Here is a 20,523-nt window from a genome sequence, read left to right as displayed (position 1 = left end):
GAGAGTAGAAACGTTTTATACAAGAACCAGTTCATTTACCGTTATATTTTAGTTTCATTTTCAGTTCTGTACTTTTTACATGTAATATTGATTCATTAGATTGACTACATGTATTAGACCTAACTTGCTGACAGCAAATTTAAACAACCGTAATAATTTATTTTCAGCGTCTGAAATATTTATTTAGTTTGTTTTTTGTTTTCTTTTTGGCTCCTGATGTTAGTCAACTACTATTTGTCAATGTTGAACTAATAATGAATCTAAGAAAAGCTATTTGTCACGGTTGGCCAGCGTCAACCGTGGGGATGTGAGGAAGGAGCCCAGTCAACACACATATGTGGGGCCCAAATAGGGAGCAGCAGGGCTAATATTTGGGGCCCACTTGGGAAACCCAACTGGGGTCCAGCTAATTTTGTCCTCAGTTTCCATGGTGGCCCCAAATGTGTTTTCCTAGATGGGTTTATGCTGGGTCCCAGATAAGCCCCAAATCAGGCCCAGTCAAAAAAAATATGTGGGGCCCAGATGGGTAGAAGCAGATCTGATATTTGGGGCCCACTTGGGTTACCCACCTAGGACCCAGCTAATTTTGTCCTCAGTTTCCATGGTGGCCCCAAATGTGTTTGCCCAGATGGATTATTGATGGGACCCGGATGGGCCCCAAATCAGGCCCAGCCAACAAATGAGTATGGGGCCCAGATGGGTAGAAGCGGGTCTGATGGTTGGGGCCCACTTGGGTTACCCACCTGGCACCCAGCTACTTTTGTCCTCAGTTTCCATGATGGCCCCAAATGTGTTTTCCCAGATGGGTTAATGATGGGTCCCAAATCAGCCCCAGACAATAAATGAGTATGGGGCCCAGATGGATAGAAGCAGGTCTGATACTTGGGGCCCACTTGGGTTACCAACCTGAGACCCAGCTATTTTTGTCCTCAGTTTCCATGGTGGCCCCAAGTGTGTTTGCCCAGATGGAATCTTGGATAATGTAAGTAAGCTATAATTTAAATCACCTATACAACAAAGCCAGTTTATCTTTTTTATTAATACTGATTACTATGAAATTTTAAAACGGTATGCTTTTTTATATAATACATTTTTTGTTTGGAGAACATGTTGACAAAAATGTCCACAGTATACACAAAACAATAACAAATAAATGTTATACAGTTTAAAGGAAAAACAAATGCAGCAAACCACAGCTTCTCACTCATTCACCAATCCATTGGTCCTGAAAGAAATAAAATAAAATAAAAAATTAGTGCATTTTCACAAACAAAATCAGATTTGCGATAGTACTGAAGTTGTTTTGGAGGTTGTGCTGTTCAAGTTGTTTGACCTCCTACATTGAACTCTTTGAAGACCATGAGTATTCATGGAAACAGAAAAGCTATTTACAAAATGATTTACCAAGTACGCACTCAAAAATTAAATTAATGTGAAATATTTTACCTTAAAACATTTAAGACAAATGTTTAAAAGATGTCGACATAGTTACAATGATAACTGGTGTTGTGGGATGTCTCAGTGATTGGCACAGAGCTTAGAACAGGCAAGTGGTTAACCAGTTTTTTGCATGGTACAGCACCTCATAATGAACACAAAACAAAATAGTAAAATGTAACAAGGGCTAGGGCTGCTCAATTAATCGAATTTTAATCACGATTACGATCTGAGCTTTCAACGATCATTAAAAATGACTGAGCCGATTATTAGCCCCTCCCTCGTGCTTTACTCTCGCGAGGTGGCAAATCGAGCGCACCTCTCTGCGTTTCGAACACGCGTCACATCAATTAAGAGTACCTGAGGAGAGCTAAGCAGACGTTATTTGGAGAGGAGAGGATAATGGCTGCTAAAGAAAGAATGCCGTTGGTTGAAAAGCGAGGTAAAACTACTTCAGTGGTGTGGAAACATTATGGGTTCGCGGAGTCCGACGTGGATCAAGTCGATATAGTGTGTAAACTTTGCTACGGTGTTGTAGCTGCATCACAGGGCAACACTACAAATTTATTCAATCATTTGAAGACAGCTCACAAAGTGACATACGATCAAACAATGAAGGAGCATAGAGAAAAACCCTCAACAACACATGCTTCATCCTCACAGACCTCCATTCACGCTACCATGTACAACGCGACTAAATATCCCACCAGCTCCCAGAGACACAAGGAGATAACAAACGCGGTAACGTTTTTCCTCGCCAAAGACCAATGCTCAATTAACACAGTGGACACCCCCGGCTTTAAGAAACTAATCCACACTTTGGACAAACGGTATAACTTGCCATCTCGTCACTATTTTAGTCGAGTGGCGATTCCCGCTTTATATGACGAGTGTCATGATGGTGTCGCAAAGGAAGTGGCTACAGCCCAATATTTTGCCACCACAACGGACTTGTGGTCAAGCCGCACCACGGAGCCGTATTTGAGCCTCACGGTACATTTCATTGACATGGATTTCAACATGAAAACGAAATGTCTCCAGACATCATTTTTCCCAGAAGACCACACAGGGCAGAACATAGCTGCAGGTCTGAAACAAGCACTGGCTACGTGGGATCTGGAGGAGCGTAAACTCGTCTGTATAACCACAGACAACGCTGCAAATGTCATACTGGCTGCAGAACTGAATGGCTGGATGAGGCTCCAGTGCTTTGGGCACAGATTACATTTGGCCATAGGTGAGTAGGCCTAATTCCTAGCGAATATGATGCATAATGTGATTTTCTTTCAAGAAGTATACAACATAATGGTTCGAATGAATATAATAAATAAAAAACAATTTAAATTCAGAGATACTTTTATTCATTCTCACAGTCATACACATTTTCTATGAATTATACAAACACATAAATAAGCTACCATCACCTTTTTCTTATTCATTCACACTCAAGGAAATGACAATCATCATCCTGATAATGCTTGTTTATATTTTTTATGTTTTTATAGAAAGAGCCATGAAAGATCACAGGATTGAGCGTGCAGTGGGGGTCTGCAAAAAAGTGGTCAGCACCTTTTCATTCAGTTGGAAAAAAAAGAGAGAGCTGAAAAAGGCACAGATAGACCTCAAACTGCCAGACCACTCCTTAAAGACTGAATGTCCAACCAGATGGGGATCTAGGCAGGCCATGGTTTCCAGAGTCCTTGAGCAGCAGAAGGCCATTGCCCATGTCCTCTCCCAAGACAAAGGAACCAGGCACCTCATCCCCTCATGGCAGGACATTGATGTCCTTGAGGCCATCAACAAGACCTTGGGACCTCTGGTTGAATTCACTGATGCACTTTCTGGAGAGAAATATGTGAGTGTGTCTTTAATAAAACCAACACTCCACCTATTTAACAACTCAATCTTGGCTGAGCAAGATGATGACACAGACCTCTCAAAATGCATCAAGAGGAGAATACTGGAGTACCTAAATGAAAAGTATGGTGACTCACCAACACAAGAGTTGCTTGACATGGCCACTGTCCTGGACCCAAGGTTCAAACTGAGATATGTAAGCGAGGTCAGCCAAGAGACAATAAAAGCCAGACTGACAATGGAAATGAAGTCCGTCATGGTATTTATAAAGATACTAAACATCTATCTATCATTATTTATAGTAATTATTTAAGGATTGTATTTTAGAATGCCAAACCCGAGACAGATAAAACTGGTTCCTCATTCTGTGTTGCTGTCATTTTATATTTGTCCCATTAAAGGAGGCTGCAGTGATGGGGACACCCGTTGGTAACACGGAGGTTGCTGATGATGGTGCATCAAACCAAAAGAAGAGGAAAAAGGGCCTAAGCAGCTTCTTTAAGGCCCCTCACAGCACAGCTCCAGGTGCAGAACATGCTCTTCAACTGGACCGGGCCATAGCTTTTGAGCTTCAGGCCTACCTCCAGGCAGGGACCCTGGACACAGAGGAAGACCCACTGGGGTGGTGGAAGCTATCACAGAACCTCTTCCCACGACTCTCCATCCTGGCAAAGAAATATCTTTGCATCCCAGCCACAAGTGCCTCATCAGAAAGGGTCTTTAGTACTGGTGGAAATGTTGTCAACTGCCTGCGTGCATCCCTGAAGCTTGATCATGTCAATAGGCTGGTGTTTTTGGCTAAAAACCTTTGAAAGGTTGCAGGAACCATGTTTTGTTGAGCCATTTTGAGATTGTATGGGACTCGGGCCTACTAGTTTTTATTTATTTCTTATAAAAGGTACTACTTTCAGTGTTTAATTTTATTTTTGTACAGGCAGCAATTTTAGTTGACATACCTCAATGTCAGTTTGATGCAATTGTGCATTGTGTGGCTACACAGCTTGCCTTGATGTTTGGTTATTTGTATGCATAAATATTATGCAGTAGTTTGAAGTTCACTAAACATTAATGTTTACATTTTTTTATTTATTTTTTATATTGCAAACATTTGCACGGTTATCAGAATTTGCACATTATTTTATATTATTTTTTGACAATCTTTAAAGCAATTATTCAATGCATTGTTATTGTTAAATAAATATCGTGAAATAATCGTGATCTCAATTTCATCGAAAATAATCGTGATTATCATTTTTGCCATAATCGAGCAGCCCTAACAAGGGCTACATCTACCAAGGAGAAAACAGATTCCACTTCTTGAGGTGTGTGCCAGGCGGGCACCAATAATTTTCATGTAAATCAAAAATAGGGCCATCAGATAAATCAGTGTGTTACTAATTACACTGGAAAAAATAGAGGCTGGCTCTGGAGTTCATGGAGCTTATTCACATTCTGTGAGCAACCAAAAAACTGTTTAGTGAGAGACTTCTTCAAGTATGCTACAAGCCAGAAAGAAACGTGGTCATTCCTGCCAGCAGCCACCAACCTCCAGAACAACATGAGCTGATGGTTTCATCTCCACAATTTGTACAGTCTATCTAAACCACGTGTCAAAGTCAAGGCCTGCGGGCCACATCCGGCCTGGCATACATTTATATCCGGCCCGCAAGATCATTTTATATAGATGTACTATTATTGTTATGCATGGCCCGGCGATATGAGGCGCTAATAATATACAAACTACAGATCCCATAATGCAGCGCTGAAGCCTCCTTGCTGACTGCTAGGCTAACTGGGAACATTCCCGCGTCAATCAAGTCAAACTTCTGTTATTGCGAAGCTAGCCGCTCACAATGGTGGAGAGAAAAGTTGATTCTGAATGACTGCAGCTGTAGTGAGCATCCGTTATTCAAACATCAACAAAATATCTTACAACTAATGAACTTACCATATAGCACTTCAAAAACTTTAAGCCCTCGAAATTCCCGCTTTCCAAGGCACCCAACGAAGTTATATTGCCTAAAAACAGCATTGTCCATAATGTAGGCCATCATTCTTCTTGTGGCTTCATCAACAGTGCTCCCTCTGATCTCTGCCACAACAGCAACCTTAGGACACGCAAGGACAATAATTTTACTGACAGTAGTACCATCAGTCACACCTAAAAGAAAGCAAGCACAGCTACACAGTAATTAGGCTCTATAATATTGATGCTAATTGACTGAGAAAGAGTTAGGTGTCAAAGTCAAACACTGTCTGATGTGAATGCAAAGAGCTAAATGATTCACCAAAAGTAATTTCTTAAGTTTTGGGTTTGGCATGGCACAACTTATAACTAGGTAATGTTTGGAGAAGTTATTTTATTAACAAAAATAGCAACTTTTGTTCAGCTCTCCTCCCACTCCTTCATTGCACTGACCATGTTCGAACAAACAGCAACTTTCCTTGATCATAACTGCTAGCATGAAACACAGACTGATTGAGGCATTAATCATTGAATATTGTTATTACATCATTATTATTTACCACTTCTTTTAGGAAGACAGGGTCTGCCAGTTTTTGCTCCAGTGCTGCCACATCTGCTACTGTCCGGATGGGAAATACAGCACCCTCGGGTAATACTGCAGCAACTGGTCCATCACGTTGTGTAAGGAGAGACTGTAGCATTCGACTGTGGATCCTCTGAGTGTCCTTAATGTCTTCCAGGAGGGTTAGAACACGTACAAACATGCTCGTATTGGTGGCTTGTAGAAGTTGTCTTGGAACTGTTTGTGAAACCACAGGTGAAGGAGTTGAGGGTTGTAGCGGCTGAACAAATGGATGAGTGATGTTCAGGAAGTGAGTTTCACTTGAATGTCTATTCTCCATTGCTGATGGTGGTGAGGTCTCTGGCTGTTCCGCAGTGTTGTCCCAATCCTCATCAGAGCTCGACGGGATCACTGGCCTTAAAACAAACAAAATACAACAAACATACACACACAAATAAATAATAAACCAAACACATAATTTAGGGTACTGGTTAGTCCTACAAACTAAAAACATTAATGTATATAATGGCATCAAAAAAAAGTCTAAAACAGATTTTTAAAAGTCAACAAGTTATAAAGCGCTATTTTGAAATCATATCTGAACCTGATGAGCAGCAAGGGTCTGCTAAAGAAACTGTCAGGTTTTTTTTTTCTTATAATCTCAATAATAAATTTTTGCTTTTAAGGTGTTTTCAACATAATTACCTCCTTTTCCGCTTCCCTTTCCCAATCTGCTTCCAGAATCCAAATAAATTCCACCAAGGAAGGTTTCTAATGGGAAGCAGGAAATGCTGTCTAAAGGGCCAAACTTCCGTACTTCTTGAGCTAGGTGTATTAAAGAATGTATATTATAACCAACAAAGTCAAGACCATAAATCAAAGCAAAATCTTTCACAAACTGCTTCAAAACATCCTCTGCATAATCACAGTCAGTTATCAATATACAAATCAGGACTTAGAAGAATTCTTGTAGATACAGATAACAGTATAGAGTATCTATACATTTGGCTTGGTATATTATTCAGTAGAACTGGGCTTGTGTAAAGCAAAACTTGTCTCAATTCAGTTGCTTTCTACGTGCTAATTTCAATGAGAGCCCTTGGTTTCCTTGCAAAACTTTAAGGAAGATATTGCCTGACAGAAACCATGAATGCTGAAATCAGTTAGAATTTGCATAGACTGTCTGCATTTTCGGGGACTTTTTAACCAAAGATAAATAAGCTTGCGCATTACCCCCATATCCCACACCCAGCTCGTTCAAAGTGACACCCCAACCTGGTGCTCTTTGTTGGCCATAGCACAAAGTTTCATCAGTCCTTTAGTCAACAGAAATTTCATGATAACATAATCTTTAGCATGTTCATCGCAATCGTAGTGCTCTTCCTCAAGTGTTTTATTCTCAAAAGAATCAGAGTACAATATTAAGTCCTGATGATGCTCTGACTCATTTTACTGTGAAACGAAACTAAAATGTTCAACAACTTTCTGAGCTCTTTGTCCTCTGAGATTGCTCCATTGCTTTCTGAAAGACAGCTCACAGATTCTGAAGCTCCAGGTTTCATCACTCTCCAATCAAAATTCAAAATTAACTGAACCAGCAGCAAAAGAAGATCCAAACTACGCTTCACATTTGATAAATACTGTCATTAATTCCCTCTTCCTGTCTTGTTTCCACCACGATTGAAAAAAAACAAACAAAAAAAAACAAAACATCATACTTCTTGCACAGCTCTCTCGTAGTATACTTCAAGAAAAGTTTCCCCATCTGAAATATGTTTTCCACATTATTCCCTTGCTTATTATACATCAGTGTACAGTTGTGCTTAGCGCTGTTGTCAGTTGTTTTTTGTGCCAAATTATGCCAAATTGCAAAAAACTCACCTTGTTCACTAATAAAACCTCTAAAAAAATTTTCTGTAACTTTGCTCTGCTTTACTTCAGCAGCATCAGGTAATGTTCATATATTGATTCATGGTTTTCTTCAGTTTTTGTTCAACTGCAGAATATTTCTAAGGCTATCTGATTTAAAAAGCCACTCCAGGAAAATCTCCTTTTTTCTGTGTTTTATCCTCAGTTACTTTGGCATAAAGACATCTCCTGTGATGCTTACACCAGCCTTAAAAGCTGTTGTATTACAATAAAAGACCCTGACATCACTTTATAAAGTAACAATTCTAATTGTTACAAACTCAAAAAAAGATTCCTACAAGTATATTTCTGGCATGCATCAAATTTTAAATAGAAATGAATTTTGAAATATACACTGCTTCTTATGTCAAAGTCTGTAAAAATAAAGAAAGAAAGAAATCACACATAACCCTTGCTACTATTCACTCCACTGTCCAACAGCAAAATCAAACCAATATACAGATATTAATAACATATTATTGTAATAGTGTGACTATGCAATTTATAAGTAGCCATAGTCATAATCAAAACAACAAACATCTCAAGTTTTGAGATAATTGCAAACCCTCCTGGCCAATAACCACACAAGCTGTCCATGCAGGAAGGCTGATAAAGGAGCATGCACAAAATTCAAACAAATTTAAGCCATAATGAAACAAATTAAAATAACAGTGCGCATGCACAAATAAGGCATCAGACAAACACTTAAAGATCACAGATCTTTAGGACCACATCCAAAGAGCAATTGCTTTTCTTTTTTATAAATAAATAAATGTGTAGATTCTAGCCAAATATACATTACAAAAAGGAAAAAAGGAGGGCCACAGCAATCATAGTAAAAGGAGTTGGCACTGTGGCCCTAACAAGACCGACCAGTTCTGCTTAAATATTCAGTTTCCCTCATGTACAGAGCTTGCACAACAGTAAGAGGCAGATTCTTGAGTCAGTACAGTATTTCTGATGAAGTTCTCACTAAAACAACTACACATATAAAGTTGCATACTAAAGTGTGTATAAAAAAAAAAACCCAAACAAATCAAGAATACCTATATTTTCTTTTTTGCTTTTTCTGGAAAAATGAGAACAATGGCAAGAAAAATGATGATTATGTCTTCTACAGAAATAGAGTGCTCACTGATCTGCCTCTCTGACTGCTGTGCATGCTCCTGACACAGGGGCAAAAGCTGGGGACTAGTTGCTCATGGCCATGGCCTACCCTCCTCACTTAGCCGTGAGGAATGAAGCTAATAAAGACAACACCAAAGCAATTTTGGTTGCTCTGATAGTGAAAATACCCTCCCATATTCCTCCTAAAAAACTAGAACTTTGTTAAATTGGTCTAATACAGTCCTTTATTAATACTAATCATAGAGAAAAACCAAGATAATGTTTAAGTACAACTTGATGTTAAGTACATGCAGTCATTAATTTTGGTGCTAGTTAAGCAGTATACAGGACACCAGACAATGCTTTCAAACTGTGAAAATTGGCTAAATCCAACATTACCTAAAAATTTAAACTAGCTTAGCCTTACGTGAGTGCTAGGAAAAAGTTCGCCAGCACTTGTGCCATACATTACTTTGCAGCATCATAACTTTGTAAACATTTCATTTATACTTAGGGATTCAAATTAAGTCAAAAAGTTCTTACCGTTAGTGCAGAAAATAAGTCCGTAGCTCAAAGATGAACTTAATCCAAATATTGCCAGCTTAACTGTCAGCTTTGTCCAAGGGCGCGAAATGAAGAATGTTCCAGAATGGGGGGACGGGTTTGAGAAAACCTCGTGATATTTCATGAAATAACGCGAGATTTCGAAAAGCACTCCTACATGGAGTGAAATTTTTTTCCCACTCAAATGTAAAACCATTTGTTTTATTTTATTAAGCGTCTTACAATTTTAAGTCACATCTGTTCTTTGTGTTTCACTTATATTAATATATTTTATATGTATATTTTGTTATTAATTAAATATACATATGCTGCCTCTGGCATAATTTATTATCAGTTATTTCATCTTAATTCATGTTTATACTTACACATGACTAATAATTATACTTAACTAAGATCGTTAAACTCAGTTGCCTGTTCATGCAACTTCCCATATGTTACCCATATGGTGCCCATAGAACATAGCCCATCTGGGCTGGCTCAAGTGGGTCCTACTTGGCTAACCCAGGTGGGTCCCAGATTGGATGCCCATTGTAAGCCCATCCCCACTTGGAACCCCCATAGCCCATGTGGGGCCCACATACTGGTGTTTACTGGGAGGAGCCAGGCACGGAGCTCTGAATGCAAGCAGTGCGTTTATTTACAGTGAATGGAAAATAACAATAAATCCGCAGTGTGTTCCCGACTCCCGTGAAATGTCCTCTTCCCAGTGCTAGTGTTCCTTGTCTCCGCTCCTCAGTGTCTGAGCACCCCGTGCTCGCTGCCCTCTCGTCTCCACGCTTCTCCTGGGGAGATAACAAACAGGCAGCCGTAAGACACATACAATGCGGCAGACTATCCGTACTGACTGGCCGAGAGACTAACGTGAAGTCACGCAATGATCCAGCGTCAGAGAGAGCGCCACCGCATTCTTAAGTAGCTCCTCTGACAAGGCTTGATCAGCTGTGTGATGGTCTTCAAGTGTGGCCAACCACCTGGCAGGGCCACACCCACCAGGCCTAAAGGTGCCTGTAAACAGGTGCTCTCAGAAACTCCGGCATCCACACACAAACACACACAGATATACCTGCAAGCAGGGAGAACGAGGGACAGCACACCAAAAACACACATGTCCATAACTGCTGGGTCGTTTAGACTCCTGAGCTGTGCACGAGGGGTCGAACACCCACTGGAAGGCCGGGCACTCGTTTTCAACCGTAATATACCTGATGTGCTCAGGTAACTTGTAGCGCCATGAAACCACTGTCACACCAGGGCGCATAAAAAATGATGCTTTAAGAGACTGATGGGATCGGGCAGCAGGGAAAACATCCACAAAATGCTACTTTCAGTTTGACTCCCTAAGACTACCTAAACTAAGTAGAGTCATTACATGCTTGTTAAAAGCAAACTCTCATATAGTTTTTAATGTGCTTCTTTCATTACAATGACTAGATAAAGAATGTGGCCCTGTCTCTATTTGACACTGGCTACCCCAAAATGTTTCCAAACCTACAACCGTAACTTTCACTGAGAGATTTTTAGATACGGTTATTGAAGCTGTGGGGTTAATTTTTTTAGTAACATGAGAGAGAGGCAGCAGCATACATACAGAGCATCAGTGATAGAAAGCTAGGCTAACATAGGGTAGCTACCTGTTCAAGGAGAAACATGTATAGGCCCATCTCAAGTGCCAGTGAACATCTAAATGATTCAGGGAAGACTTTGGAGAAAGTGCTGTGGGGAGATGAAACGAAATTCCAATTATGTGGCTTTAACTGACCTTTTGAAATAGGAGTGTGATGCAAAAAATAGCATCCCCGCAGTCAAGCAGAGAGATGGAAACATTATGATGTGGGCTACAGGACGACTTAGTCGGGGTTCCAAGCAGTCAGGAAATGTGACATCGTCAGACTGCAGGCCACGGATTGGCTTGTCAGTCGCGGCACTCAATGAGTCATGAGACGGTGTCTTTCACTAAAATCAAAACTGCAGTTTTTTTTAAAACCCTGCAACAAGGCAAATAGCTGCACAACACCGTGGTTTCCAAGTGTGACAAAAAGCCACAGATACATCATCGCTGCGACGTCTTCCGTTGTTGTGGCATTCGTGTTGCTCATAAATGACAACATGGACATCGGGCCGCTTTGCTGTAATGACCCCACGCACATTAGGTGGTACTTGATTGTAATGGAAAATGAGTTGAGTCACAGCAAGCTGATCTGAGTATGTACTAATGGAGAAGTGCTATAAGATCACGGAGCGGTCTAGTCAGTCTCCAGACATCAGTACTGTAGAAAATCTGTGGAGGGAGCTGAAGTTTCAACTTTCCAAGTGGCAGTCAAGAAACTTACAAGATTTAGAGAGTTTCTGTAAGGAGCAGAGGGTTAATGTTTGTGTGTCCTCACTGTAAAGACTGCAGGTTACTGGAGCGTGTCGTGTCATGTTTCCTGTTGCTCTGAGGTGCATCCAAAAATACACAAATCATTTACCACTAATAATAACACCTCCCCCACTTAAGTGTGTTCAACAGGAAGCTAAAAGTTGTTAGCTGTTAAAGTGTTCAAAAAACAGCAGGAGCTCGGTGTGAGGCTACAGTGGGCCAAAAAACACAAGATGACCTCCAGCAAGGACAAAATGTATCTGGACGTCTCTGTGAGCATCTGTCTCACTGTGTAAGTGTAGCACAGTGTCTGTGTGTGCATGGCTGGGCAAGAGAAACAGCACAACTGAAAGCCAGCACTCAGATGAGGACCCGGTGCATCGTCTGTCTCATCTCAGCCAGTTTACTTACAAACTCTTTAAGTTTGAATTTTAAAGCCGACAATGTGCACAGGGCAGTGATATTTAAAATGAAGGTAAACTATTCCAATCTCTGCAGCCCCAATTGTGTATCTCACACACACACACACAGTCCTGAATTCATTACTGAAGTCTCATCCAGACGTTCAATGTGCTCTGTAATTAAATTGAGACGTGGGGTCAAAATTCCCACCTAGATTGAGTGAGATGAAATAGAAATCGGCTCTCCTCTAACTGACTTTATAGAAATAATTACATAAGCTGCATTTATAACTGTTATTAAATAACAGCAGCACACGAGAACTAAAGTGTAATCCCAGCACATTTCGCTTCGCTTGCACTGATTCTTTAGAGATGACGACCGTGGTGGGTAATTAAGGGCAAACAATATACAAGTGGCGTGAAAAATGGAGGCTGCATTACCTTTCCAAAGCTTCCTTTCCCGATGGCCCGCAGTATCTGGAAGTGGTCAAAGTTTACTGTGGAGAAAATGAGAAGCAGTTAGTGAGAACGTGTCAGTTTGAGCTGAGCTATAAAACAGGGAACATGACATGTACAGCACTGTGCAAAAGTCTTGAGCCATCCCTCATTTGCTTCCAGGGATCCGGACTTCCCTGTAATCTTTAAAGTGGTATTAAGGAATAGCTCTCCAGGCTTTTTAAAGTGTTTCTCATTTTTAATCCAGGGCTTGTATTTGACCACTTTTTGTCTGTTAAGACCCTTCACACTAATCTCTGAAACATTCAAACATAAACAGACACCTAAGTAACGGAAAGGACCAGAAAACTTAACAAAGAACCAATTTTAAATTGTATCTGTACACATTTACTTGCAGCCTATTGCAAAAAAACAAAAGCCCACATCATTTGTTCTCACTTCTTTAGTTGAAGAATGCAGTTAATAACACCGTTAACACAGACTGACCTGGCAAAACACGAAAAAATAAGGGGGTGGTTCAAGACTTTTGCTCGGTACTGTATGAGAAATGGAAATGTGCACTTCACAATGTATCGCTGCACTTCGGCAGTACTGTGAAGATTAAATGTTTTTTCCTTCCCGATGCATGTGAAAGGTTAAGACTTACATCTCCAAATGTACTGGAACTGATTTGAACCAGAGGACTCAGCCACACTGTTACTATGTACTGCATAAACACGTTTACCGATGAAGGTAAATCAGACGCTGTCCTGACTGTGTGGCTAAATTTTGTGCTGAAAGCATCAAATCAATTGAATATGATTAACTTGCTATGAGAGGTTTTTACTCCAAGTGTGACTTTTTCTGGGTTCATACACCTTTCAGGGTCAAATTCAAGCACTTTGTGAGCACGTTTAATGTCCATTTTCAACATTTTCCAGCACATTACCATAAAAAGGATGCATATTTCACTTCGCATCACCTGAGTAAGACCACGTGAAAGGCCAAATTAATAAGTCTTCTCATCAGATATTGATGCTTCTTTCTTATGTGACACAAACAACAGGAGGAGACAGATCTTTGCTTTTGTTGTTTTTTAAGTTCATTCATTCAAAACTAACTGTAAGACGCTTAACTACATTGCAGTCTGTGTTATTGTTGTAGACCTAATTATCACCTTTAAAGTGTTTGTGCTAATAACATCATGTAGAGTAAGACAGGCATAGAGAACAGCACTGACTGGGAGAGGCTTTGAACAGATGACATACTCAGATCAATTCAACACTTTAGACTTTAAAAATGCACAAGCGTCTTTCAAAAACCCATTTATTTAATCTATCATCATTGATATTATTATGTACAGTTATAATGTTCATCTCCCTTAAATAAACAGGCAGCCTTAAAGTCTCAGTGGCTGATGGTGCCCCACAGGCCTCAATGTGAGCTTGAAGCCATTATGTTTCAATTGTTTAATGATAAACAGATTTTGAATGAAAGCGAGGAAACTTCGGTAGCACAAAAAAGTGCCTATTCTTTGTTCCCATACGGTTCAGTCATATTACCATCATTTCCCCCTAAGCTGTTCCCAAAGACACCAGGTTAATACTTGAAAAGGCTGCAGCGATACACAAAAATATCATCAATATTCTTTTTACTTGGTGACAACGTCGCTTTTACCCTTCAATCAGAAAGCCTGACGTTGGCTAGTTAAGCATCGGGCTAACGTTTAACGCTTTCACTTGAGGGAAATAACTCGTATTACTGCTACTGCTGTGTAATCTTGGTTCAATTCACAGCATATTCTACAAGTTACCCTGCAATAACTAACTGTTAGAATAGCGGCACCGTATTGTATCGCACTGAGTGCACTTCAATCCTTTATCGCGCGAGTTTGCTAGCTAGCAAAATAATAATACCAATTTTAAACAAATAACATGTGTAACGTACACACTCGAGAAAATTATTTACTAGTACTTACGCAAACTCCCCCGTTGTGAAAACGTACAAATCCTTCTTGTATTTTTCGTTTTCCAGCAAACACTCATTAAAACGGCCTCCAGGCACATTAGCGCACTCATGTTGCTTTTAGACTTTGCGACTCGTTTTATTTCTGTATCTGATAAGAAAACTATTCAATCAGATAGTTATTTGTGGTGAATGAAATACGGTTACAGTTTCAAGAAGTTTTAAGCACCAAATCCGAAATCCAAGCACTGCAATATTAAAATCCAATTCAATTTCTTGTTTGCTCCAAAATCTACGACATGACTATATACAGAAAAGCTTGACATGGTATGCAAAAAAAACCCCGAAGACAATACAAATACAAATACATGAACAAAAAATGTTTTAACTGTCAGTTATGTCATTTTAAAATTTTCCAAAACTAACATTTTCTTTGATTGACTGATATTAAATTGATTAGGGTCAAGTTTAGTGTGAACAATATTACACAAGCAAGCACGTGTGCGCATGCGCACATATTAGAATCCTTCGAGCCTTCTCATATGTGCGCATGCGCACATATTAGAATCGCTTCGATCGCTTGTGACGTGGTAACTTTGCTTTGATCCTTTCTGACGTCATAACTTTGCTTTGATCCCAAAACCCATAAATAGGAGCGCTCACCTGTTACTTTATGCTTAACGGACGTTGACCTGCAGCAACTGAAACCCTTTCGAGAAGTCTTGAGAGCAATTTACGAGAGAAACCAAAACAAGTTCAGTTTTGTTTCTCACCAATCCACAGCGCAAACAGACACATTACACCATGTCAGCCAACCCATCCTTCGGCTCAGATGAGCTTGGAATATCTAAAGGGACCATTTTGGGAGATCACCACATGGTGGAGGCTTTCCTTGGAGAAGGAAGCTTTGGTGTTGTAACGAAATATCGCGATACAAAAAAAGAACCAAACTGTTGCTATTAAAGTCAACAAGAGCGACCCTGAAATTCTGCTCCAGGCAAAACTGGAAATTTTCATCCTGGAGCAGCTACGACGCTTGGATCCAGACAGGTGCAACATTGTCGAATGGAACGGCTATTTCCTCGATGGAGAGCGCATTTGCTTGAATTTCGAACTCCTCGACCAAAGCCTGTGGGACTACATTGGGGACCGGAATAACCGAGGTCTCCCAATGAGAGAACTCAGGCCAATTTTGCATCAGCTCGCAAATGCTCTGTTCCACCTGGGTTCTGTGGGAATAGTGCATGCTGACCTCAAACCTGTCAACATCATGGTTGTAATCCGCAGTGAGCCTCCCGTCAAAGTCAAACTTATAGACTTTGGCATCGCATGTCCTGCTTCTGCAGTGATTCCTGGTGACCGTGTGGGGACAATTGGTTATTGTGCACCTGAGGTTATGCTTGGCATTCCATACGACGAAGCAATCGACATGTGGTCTCTGGGGCTGGTAGCTGTGGAGCTTGCTACAGGGGTGCTTCTCTATCCTGGGGAAGACGATTATGATGTTTTGAAATTCATAATTGAAACCCAGGGTCAGCTACCAGATCATCTTCTAGAGTCTGGCTTGTACACTGACTGCTATTTCATCGAGGATAACCACAACAAACAGCGCTGGACATTTAAGACCCCAGAACAATTTCAATACGAGACAGATTATCGATCCAAGGAAACTCGATATATAAAATTAAGCGTCTCGATGACCTCGAACAACTGCTGAAGGTTAGGCGAGGACCGGAAAATGGCCAATCATTATTTGTAAGGCTAATCAAAGAAATGTTGGCCTTGGATGCAAATCAGCGCATAACACCCTCGGAGGTTCTGAAGCATCCCTTTTTCGACCCTGGCCTCTCAAGGAGAACCCCCTGCACTGACATGAATAGTACAGGGGGACAAAACCTTGTGCTCTCTCAGCAGCAATCATCGTTTGGGTGGCCAGAATTCTAGGGGAGCTAGAAATTCTTGTGGAAAAAAAGCCCAAAACAATAACATCAACAAAAACAACCAATGAATGTGGTCTTAAACTTGGGCACAATTTGACTTGAAATCCATCAACTAATCTCTCAATATTCAAAGCGGAGCAGCAGACAACTTACCATCACATCAGTCCTTCAATCAGACCTACAGCAAACGTCTTCCGTCTCTCACCCCAACCGGTCGCAGCAGATGGCCGCCCCGACCTGAGCCTGGTTCTGCCAGAGGTTTCTTCCAGTAAAAAGGGAGTTTTTCCTTCCCACTGTCGCCAAAGTGCTTGCTCATAGGGGGTCATATGATTGTTGGGTTCTCTGTATGTATTATTGTAGGGTCTACCTTACAATAATACATACAGCCTTGAAGTGACTGGTGATGTGATTTGCTGCTGAATGAATTGGGAACTAATTGGAAATCTGGATATTAATTAAATAAACCTGCTTTGAGCATCAATTAATTGTTGTTTGAAATTCTTTATAAATATATAAATATAGTGCCACTCTTCTACTGTTTAAATTGCAACTGTTTAAAACTGACTAATTTATTCATACACTTGAGCATAAACACACGCACAGTAAATGGCCTGTAAATATAAATGCCTATACGTGTGAAGTTTGATTTTATTTCCAGATCTTGTGTATGCAGGCTCCTGGTGGAGCCAGTTTTTAAGACAAGGATCCAGGTTTGGTGAGTTGACGCATGGTTGTCCATGCGTCAAGAGGTGGGGTCCAGAATTAACATTAAACAATGTTTACTATTAGTGTTGCAGTGATTTGTGTGATTAGCTGTTTATTTACAAGTATTAAATCTATGCAAGTGGTGCACCCATGTTCAGATGAGGCTTTGATGGCCTATAAGTGAAGTTCACTGAACTAAAGAATGTGGTTTGATGATTGTTGACATGCTCTCCAAATAGAAGTTTTTCTGAAATATAGGTGCAGCAGTGAGAAGCGAGAAACATTCCAGGCATAGCGGACAGCCCAGGCAGTGGTTGAGGTCAAAGATCAAGCTGGTTGGGGCCCATCATGAAATCAGACCTTGGAGTCACAGCAAGGACCATGAAACTGCCTGCAAAATAGAGGAGAGGATCGTCCACAAGATGGGAGCTGAGGCCAGGAGAGAGACTTCAGGAGGATCAGAGATCATCTTCAGCACAGCAGACATGACACAGAGAGCTGTGCTACTGAGCTTCCAGGAGATTTTAAATAAAATGAAAGATTCAATATTGACGCTGAGGAAGACAACTAAGGTGTACGACGTGCTCTGCCTTAAACCTTCAGCAGCGTTGGAACATGAACACTCGAGGGATGAGGAGCGTGCCAAGCTCCATCGACAGCGCAGAAGGAGTTCGAGGATGACATCATGATTCTGTGAAAGCACAGGAACCAGAAGCTATGGTGGTGATGACAGAAGTTTCCTATGAACATCATCTAATGCTGTGCCACCATACTGTGCATACGATGACACTCTGAAGGCTGCTGGGATCATAACAGCAGTAAGACAACCCTGCACCATTTCCACAGAAGTGTTTTTCTGCAGAGCGTGGACAATTAAGGAGTCATAAATATCCCCCTCACAGGACGAAGGCCTGAAGTGAGGTGATGGGTAGAGGCCATAAAACTAGAGTGCTGAGAGGTCTGCAGCTTTGGAAATAGCTAAGACCCATGTTGACAAACAACAACACCAACTGGTATGTTTGAATGTTTATTCTACATACATTTGGACTCTGGTCCTATGGACAATGAAACAACTGGAAGAGACATTATGACGCCCTGCAGAACTCAAACCACTCTGCAGAGACATGTGATTTGCACACCTGGAGGAAGCATCACCAAGCTGAGATGTTTTTGAAAATGTTACTTTCTTATTTTCACTATTAAATCAACAATTTCTTTGTTTGCTTGTAGGATGCAGTTTGCCATGAGATGAGCTCAATGAATGGGATAACTGCTAATACATTTGTTAAACTGTGTATCTTTACAGTAATTTAGAGTGATTTGACATATGCTGAGTATAAAAATGTTTGCATTGAAACTGTCAGACATGAGGTATTCATAACTGGGAACTTTTCTAGCATAAAGGTCAAAAACGGGGGAATGTTAGAGTTTGTATTGTTGATTGTCATTTATGCTTAGAAATATTTAACCATAGATGTTTAGAGGTGTATAATCAATTGTGTAGTGATAAGTTGTGTGATCTTTAACAGGCTACAGAGGCTTGGTGTGCATTCCACACTAGAATGCACACCTACATCCTGGGAGCATGGGAAAGTTCGTACCTTGTTTAATTGTGTTATGGTAGGATTAACGTAGTTACGTCTATTCTAGTCTAAGTACTTTTTGTGTATAAATGAACTGCTGGACTTCCTTACTGTGTTATCTAGGATGAGGGGGGGTCTACCCTCTTCCTGACCAAGGATGTTTGCTTGTGTGCTTTTATGACCCTTTGATTGGCAGTACCCCCCCCCCCCCCCCCCCCCCACACACACACACACACACACACACAGGCAAGGTACTCTTTGTGTGAATGTAGACGTCATATGTTAATGAACCTATGCATATTCATGTAACCTCAATAAAAGGACAGTGGTACGGGAGAACGGACGAGAGCAACTGGGGTCAAGCGAAGGGACGGCACTTTGTCCGGTTCTCTCCCGTATACGAGTAACATGAAGAAGCTTGCCTATTTGTGTCTTGCTTTGCAGTGTAATTATATTGTCTTCAACGTTCCAGCGAATAGGTTTATGCTACAAACCTATCAGTATTCCCTGCAAATGTTTATCTGTGTGAGACTATTCAGAAAACAGTAATTTTGTTTTATAGGTGAGACACTTGGCCTCTTTTTTCCTTGTTCTACGTTTGTCTTTTGTCCGATTACTCTGGAACACAAGATGGAAAACTGATATTCTCATGTTAAAAATATAGAAAAAGGATTTTATCACCCATAAATGTTAACTTCTCATGCCTCTAAGCACAAGCAGGAGCAGAAGTGCCCTTTGCAGTTTGTGTGTGGAAGTGCAAAAGCTTACAGCACGTGGTATTCCCAGGCGGTCTCCCATCCAAGTACTGACCAGACACGACCCAGCTTGGCTTCCGAGATAAGACGAGATCGGGCGTGTTCAGGGTGGTATGGCCGTAAGTGATGGATGACTTGTGAAAAAGACCTTTTATTGGTGCCAAATGTCACACAGTTTGATATATATTATTGTGCTAAACTTCATATGTTACAGCAACAACATGCAAACCTTCGTTATTAACTGCAGCTTCAAATTGAGCTCCAAAAATGCTTTTCCCGCAGTAACATCACGATAAGAAGACATGTTCGTTGAGTACAGCACAGTGTTAAAGTGACAGAGAAAACAGTGTGTTGGGTCGATTTGGAAGTCCAACATTTTTGTCGTTTGGACATTTTAACTTAAATATAGAAAACAAAAACGTAAGCGTGTATGTGTCATTACAGCATGTAGAAAAACGCCGTTTCTGAGCTGACCTTCCGCTTACGGCCATTCCACCCTGAACACGTCCGATCTCGTTTGATCTCGCAAGCTAAGCAAGGTCGGGCCTGGTCACTACTTGGATGGGAGACCGCCTGGTAATATCAGTTGCTGAAAGCTTTTGCACTTCCACACACAAACTGCAGAGGGCCCCGCTGCTCACTCAGTGGAGGCAGCTTGAGGAAAAGCTTCATGACAACGCTCCTGATTGCATTTCGCTTTTGTGCAAAACGAAAGAACAATAGGAAAGAAATATTTAGGAAATACACAAACTTATTTATTCTGTAAATGTAGAGAATGTCTACGGCTAGTCCGTCTGGGCTCAGTAGTGAGGAACTTGTTAACCTTGTAGCGTGCAGCGGGCACAGTGTCAACCTGACACTCATGTGCAACGAGTTTTAACTCTTATTGGCTGCCGACTGCGGCCCTGAAGAATACTGAATAAATGCGCATCAGTGTGCTACCCTGAGCAGGGAACACGATATCATGGAGTTTCTAACA

The 20,523-nt window shown here is 40.9% G+C and overlaps 3 protein-coding genes and 2 pseudogenes across 5 annotated transcripts in view; 2 read left to right on the top strand and 3 right to left on the bottom strand.

Moving 5' to 3' along the window:
- LOC146672785 (protein NLRC3-like) overlaps positions 1-20,523 on the bottom strand; it is a 203,600-nt gene that overhangs the window by 149,091 nt on the left and 33,986 nt on the right. The gene's annotated exons all lie outside the window — the stretch shown is intronic.
- The window catches only part of LOC146672787 (uncharacterized), a 46,099-nt pseudogene that overhangs the window by 20,919 nt on the left and 4,657 nt on the right, over positions 1-20,523 (top strand).
- On the bottom strand, positions 1,028-6,629 carry LOC146672789 (uncharacterized). Of its 2 annotated transcripts, XM_085389444.1 has the most exons (4): positions 6,528-6,629; positions 5,821-6,238; positions 5,243-5,402; positions 1,028-1,225 (listed from the first exon to the last, which is right to left on the bottom strand). In XM_085389444.1, the coding sequence occupies exons 2-4, from the start codon at positions 6,160-6,162 to the stop codon at positions 1,209-1,211; spliced, it is 519 nt and encodes a 172-aa protein (XP_085245570.1). In that variant the 5' UTR covers positions 6,163-6,238; positions 6,528-6,629; the 3' UTR covers positions 1,028-1,208. The 2 variants fall into 2 exon arrangements, with proteins under 2 accessions (XP_085245570.1, XP_085245562.1); XM_085389436.1 differs by lacking the exon at positions 1,028-1,225 and having other exon boundaries at positions 5,135-5,402.
- LOC146672790 (zinc finger BED domain-containing protein 4-like) lies at positions 2,446-4,106 on the top strand. 2 transcript variants are annotated; one of them, XM_085389305.1, is made up of 3 exons: positions 2,446-2,674; positions 2,943-3,292; positions 3,696-4,106. In XM_085389305.1, exons 1-3 carry the CDS (start codon positions 2,446-2,448, stop codon positions 4,104-4,106), a joined length of 990 nt encoding a protein of 329 aa, XP_085245431.1. The 2 variants fall into 2 exon arrangements, with proteins under 2 accessions (XP_085245431.1, XP_085245439.1); XM_085389313.1 differs by lacking the exon at positions 2,446-2,674 and having other exon boundaries at positions 3,129-3,553.
- LOC146672788 (5S ribosomal RNA) lies at positions 19,551-19,669 on the bottom strand (annotated as a pseudogene).

The sequence above is a fragment of the Rhamphochromis longiceps genome, linkage group LG3 (genome assembly GCF_057381845.1).
Source record: "Rhamphochromis longiceps isolate RC_006_pf linkage group LG3, R_longiceps_female_GT1.1, whole genome shotgun sequence".
NCBI lineage: Eukaryota > Metazoa > Chordata > Actinopteri > Cichliformes > Cichlidae > Rhamphochromis > Rhamphochromis longiceps.
The sequence above is the reverse complement of the archived record's forward strand: the minus strand, read 5'-3'. Positions and strand labels throughout refer to the sequence as shown.